Raw genomic sequence first — 6,000 nt, forward strand, 5'->3', positions numbered from 1 at the left:
AAACTACGGTCTTTGTATTACCCATAAGCTTGTTTGTTAAATTGAACAGTTTCTTTTGATCACATCATATTTCCAAAATTTGTTAACGTTCAGACTACAGTGAACTGATGTCCATAGTCGTTTTACAGAATGAAGATACCTCAATGTAATGTATTATTTTTTTCTTTTATTGGATGCTTATTCAATTTTTAACTATTTTATATAAATTTATAATGTACTTTATTTTGCTTTATTTTTTTCGATTTTTATGTCATTTAATGTTTTGAGAATTTAGTGAAGATTTATATGGATAATACTCACTTCATCATCAAATATAGGCAATGTCTTGTATGGGTTTACAGCCAACAAAATCTCACCACAATTTGTCTGAAATGTAAAAGGAAATAGATACTGGTATAAAATTCAATCTTAGATTTTCATAGTTTTGTTTATTATGTAAAATAGTTATCAAAGGTACCAGGATTATAATTTAGTATGCCAGACGCGCGTTTCGTCTACATAAGACTCATCAGTGACGCTCATCAAACATATCAAACGAATGGATAACAACTGTCATATCCCTGACTTGGTACAGGAATTTTCTTATGTGGAAAATGGTGAATTGAACTTGGTTTTATAGCTAGCTTAACCTCTCACATGTATGATAGTCGCATCAAATTACATTATATTGACAACGATACGTCAACAAAACAAACAGACCTAATGTTTTTTTCGGTTTGATTTAAAGCAAATGCTTAAAAATATTTAAAAAGCTGAGGTAGATAATTATGTCTAATTAATCAAAAGTTATGTTTGATGTAAATGTAAGGGATGTGTGAATACATGCATCATATGTGTTTCCCTCAGTTTTAGTTTGTAACCCGGATTTATTGTTTTTTTCTCAATCGATTTATGAACAGCGGTATACTACTGATGCCTTCATTTATATACCAGGATTGAAATTTTGTATTTGCGCTAAACGCGCGTTGCGTCTACAAAAACTCATTAGTGACGCTTGCATCAAAAAATTAAAAAAGGCCAAATTGAATTCGAAATTGAGGAGCGTTGAGGACCAGAATTCCTGAAAGATTTTTTTTTAATCAAGATTTAAGAATATATAAAGTTCGTAATCTAAGTATGAAGGACTGATGATTTCTCTATTGTTTTGCAGATAATGGGTTGATAACAAATATTTATAACATTGGACAATTAATGCATTTTTTTCTTAAACAGCAATTAAAACAAAATTCATGAAAAAGTTCTGAACCGTCCATTCCATCTGTTTTGAATTAATGCCCGATTCTGTAAACTATGAGGTAAATCAAGCTATAATGTATAATCACAGAAACCAAGCCTTTCGGTTAACGTTTAATGTATCATACATTTGAAATTATGCTATACTAAATAAATATTGGCCCTACGGATTTTCTTGTTTAACAAAAAAATTAAATACATGGTAAAGTCCTTTGTCATGTCTTAAGAATGACGATTATACAAAAGTTATAAAGGGGTAGTATTGCATAGCCTTCTTTTAAAACGATATGTTATCAGGTGTTGTGGCGTTCACATATATCATAGGATGTCCACACATCATATGTGTCATAAACATCTATCTATTTATAAAAGTTGATGAGACCCCTGGTGCCTTTGATAACCCCTTATGAGTTAAACAAGATGATTTAATGTGGATTCCTTATTATTCCTTGGATACCAATTTGAGTGGAATTCATGGGTACATGTGAACAACGAATTGAAGAAATCAACGAATTGAAATTTATCAGGTTGTATGCCGACTTTAGCAAAATTCCGAAATTAAATATACACGAAAATGAAAGTTTTTCATAATCCACGAAATTAAATATCCACGAAAATGAAAGTTTTTTATAATCCACAAAAACTTTTTATCCAAGTTATTAACTGTATTCACAGTAGATACGATCAACCAATCAGTATTCACAGAATCTTTGGAACTTACGTTCAATAACTCATACACTTTACGTCCGTGAATGGTTATTGTGTGGTCTTAACTAGCCCATTGTTCACAATAAAAAATCAAATAAATTCAACAACAAACAAAAACATTCTGGTCTGATCACACTCTACAGATATTGAGAGACACAAATAGGCAGGAAATAGACGAACCTGTAATTCAACTACATACTAGAAACTAAAGATTGAGCAACACAAAAATAACCAAAAAAAACGAGAATTAATTTTCTTTACACACTAGTATATGATTTTATACTGAAGGATCGGGAAATGGCCAGGTAATCATATTTGAATACTCCAGGCAAAACTCTTGTAGTATAGGTATCTTACAGTTTTCGATCCTTATATATATCCCATATAAAGCTACATTTGGAGTTCGCATTTGACATTTAGGATAATGACACTTTTTTACAAAAGAGTTACGGTAATTTGCGTCTGACTTCAGACTTGGTTGTGTCATTTTTTGCTGTACTTATATAAGTATATTATTTTTTGTATTGATTACCTGTTGGTATAATGATGTTGGCTTTTATTTTTAGAAAATTGAAAACTTTAATTTTGTTTAGCCAACAGTGTTCCACAAATAACGTTGTTTGGTAAAATCGATGGGTAGGCAATAAGTTTCGTTATTTTTTTTTCAATTATCACTGTCACCTTGTTCTGCTAAATTTCTGTCACTATAATTAAGTTTCCCCTATCATTTTTATTGCATCATGCATGTTTTGTATATGATGAACCTGCTTTCATCATTTTTTGTGTCATTCTTTTCATTTGGATTATTTTATCATCTTTTGATATACTTAAGAATAGGACCGAGTGATATTAGTTAACTCATCAGAATACTATTATATTCTTAAAGCATAAATTATGAATGAGGAGTACATATTATGATTGCCAATGAGACTAACTATCCACCAGAGTTCAGATGACGAGGATGGTTAATGAATACTATTATAATACCGCATATGTCAATGTATTTTATTCTGCTTGTGTGTTTGCATTATTAACCTGTTCCCTTTTTATATGCACTACTAACCAATATTCTACTTGAATGCACTTATATAGTAACACGATGAACGGAATGTGACATAGAACCTTACACAACGTAATAATGCATATACAAATCTCACGATTACTTTTTTATATTATTTTAAGTTTAAAAACCGTGCAAATGTAATTTTAATACAATCATTTAAGCATAAACATTTTTTTTTATGTGAGAGCATCTCAACAATTTTGAAATATGATGATGCATTGAACGAAGTTTAGATCGTATCCATGACATTCATTGTTTGCATGTAAATATTTTGCATACGATTTTATATTAATTGACAATTATACTAGATATTTTATTAAATAAGATACTTATCTCCAAACTTTCAAAACTCATAATTTCTTAGGACAATTAATTCATTGTTTTTGGTAAGTTTTATGTTTCTTAGTCTTGAGTTTCGGTGAGTAGTTTTTTGGCTTGTTAGTCGTTTTTGTTCATTGTTTTATCTCTCTATTTTCAACTTTTTGGTTTTCGCATCCTTGTTCCGAATAATTCTTGAAGTAGCCTCTAGAATAATACTTTTCTTTCAAAACTTCAATGTAATTCCTTAAGTCATAGCATAGACAGGTTTTTACCTGTTTTCCTACCCCCGAGAAATTCTTAACAAGGCCTTTCATTATGTTTTATTATAACACTATTTCAAATGTAAATAACGTCATCTTAGGGGTTTTCATTCTGTGATTGTTTAATGATAATGTAAAACTATTGTTCTACGATATTAGTAATAATATAATACTTATTTGTACCGTCTAAGATACAAAACATGCATTTTCAAAAATTATAAAAAAAAAAAGGGTTCAAATCCTTCAGGCCGAGATTAACTTAGATGGGTTTGGCTAGTATATTTATTTTTTGGTCATATAGCTCTTCAAAAGGTTCGATTTGGTTCTTTTACAACCTTGAAATTGAAGTATTTGGCTTTAGACGTTCCTGAACAAGAAAAATTCAGAACAGCGTTTCGGACGCATACAATTTTGAATGTGTTTTCCCTTTTTTTTTATAACATAATACTGACAAATGTTCACTTGTTGGAAACATCCTGTAACATATACCGGGAAAACCCTGTAATGTTCACTTGTTGGAAACATCCTGTAACACATACCGGAAACACCCTGTTACTAAAACTGTAAGCATTTATACTTATAACATATAAAATGATATTACGGAAAAACCCATAATTTTTTATTAAAATTCTTGTAATATAAACTTGTACCATAAACTGAACACCAGTTAGTATCATTGTCTATCACTGTCCTCGTTTTAGGGGATATCAGAATTTGAGGCATTCATATATACATGAACGAGACATTTATGTTAGAGTTAGAAACAATTCAACTTTCTCGGGCCTATGTCTAAATTCAAAAGTCTCACGGACACTTCTTTGGCAAGTACCTGTACCAAGTCAAAATATGGCATTTGTTTTTCTCATGTTCCATTGATTGATAGCCTTTGTTAGTCTTGTATGATTTTTAATTTCAGTATATATTTTTCGCTGTATATATGACTCATTTTGGCCTTAACTTCTGCTGTTTTCTGCTCTTTGGTCGAGTTGTTGGCCGTTTGACACACTCCCTATTTCTATTATCAATTTATTTGTTTTTTTCAGTTGTTTTGGAATTCCTCTTTTTGAATCATACCTTGGAGTTCGGTATCAGTTTACACTTGTTTATACTTCTAGAAATAATAACGTTGGAAAAGAGTGGCGAAAAGTACCAAATGAATCTTCAAACTCATTTGTCGAAAATAAACTGACATCATCTTCATGAAAATACTCAATAAATTAAAAAAGGAAAAATATTAAAACCCAGAACATATTTTCAAGGTAAGAGAATTGAATATTTGGGAGATATTGGTTTTGGTTGTCATATTTATTTCTTTATATAATATTTCTTTTTCTAAGTATGAGATGTACAAAAATTATCTCTTTCTTTTTTTTTTGGGGGGGGGGGGGATAAATAACATCGAATGAAGATTTACATTACGAATGCTTTTGTAAAAAAAACACTGTTTTGGGGGGTGGGTTGTTTGTTATCAGTATTTTTTTCAGATATTTTTTTTTCTCAATGGATTCGAAACTTACAAAAATAAATAAAAGTTCCAATATTTTGTCAACACTGCCTTTAACGGTAATACATATGCGTTAAATTTCATATTAATTTTAAATATACATGGAATGTCATACAAGTGCGAGGTTTAGTTAGCTATAAAACTACGCCTAATCCACCATTTTCTACATAATAAAATGCCTGTACCAAGTCAGGAATATGACAGTTGTTGTCTATTCGTTTGATGTGTTTGAGTTTTTGATTTTGCAATTTGATTAGGAATTTTCCATGGAGTTTAGTATTTTGTTATTTTATTTTTTGCTCTCTCACCATTCAGACTCTTATTCTGCATCTTTACTTTAAAAATCACAATATTTCTTCTTTTTCAATCTCCATAGTGAAATACATTTTGGATAAATTGGTCAATCCTCATAATTATTTAAAACAAAAACAACGGCATTTACATTTCAACGAACTTTCAAAAGCTGACTGCTAGAAAACAAAACAAATACATTAGATTGTTCAATATTGATAGAATCCACCTTTCATACACTGTAGAATTGATTTTCTGATTATAATGAATTAATTTGTTTATTTTTGTCATAGGTTTTCTAAATAACAAAGAACGACAATGGTACATAGTACTGTAAACAAACATATAAACTCTGTCGTACAGAATTTTAAACCTGGTATATATAATGTTGGGATTTTTATGATGAGTATTTCGAATATAGTTTCAGTAAATTACTTAACTTTGAAAAACATTTTCTTGATTCGATTAACAATACTTACAAAAATTTTATCTTGTGCATATCTTGATCTCAAAACTTCAAGAACAGAATCTTCGTCAAAATGCTCAAGGCATGATAAATCGTCTCTTTTAACAGCCATATTAGCACACCTCTTCCAAATTAATTAAAGTTTTATATATCC

The 6,000-nt window shown here is 29.9% G+C and overlaps 1 protein-coding gene across 1 annotated transcript in view; it reads right to left on the bottom strand.

The window, feature by feature from the left end:
• LOC134705760 (myosin-IIIb-like) overlaps window positions 1–6,000 on the bottom strand; it is a 45,201-nt gene that overhangs the window by 39,147 nt on the left and 54 nt on the right. Inside the window, exons 1-2 of the mRNA XM_063564478.1 lie at window positions 5,860–6,000; window positions 301–366 (exon numbers count right to left, since the gene is read on the bottom strand). The exon at window positions 5,860–6,000 is cut by the window's right edge and continues 54 nt beyond it. Of these exons, the coding sequence (XP_063420548.1) occupies window positions 301–366; window positions 5,860–5,958 (165 nt within the window). The 5' untranslated portion in view covers window positions 5,959–6,000. The remainder of the gene's footprint in view (window positions 1–300; window positions 367–5,859) is intronic.

The sequence above is a fragment of the Mytilus trossulus genome, chromosome 2, assembly GCF_036588685.1.
Source record: "Mytilus trossulus isolate FHL-02 chromosome 2, PNRI_Mtr1.1.1.hap1, whole genome shotgun sequence".
NCBI classification, from domain to species: domain Eukaryota; kingdom Metazoa; phylum Mollusca; class Bivalvia; order Mytilida; family Mytilidae; genus Mytilus; species Mytilus trossulus.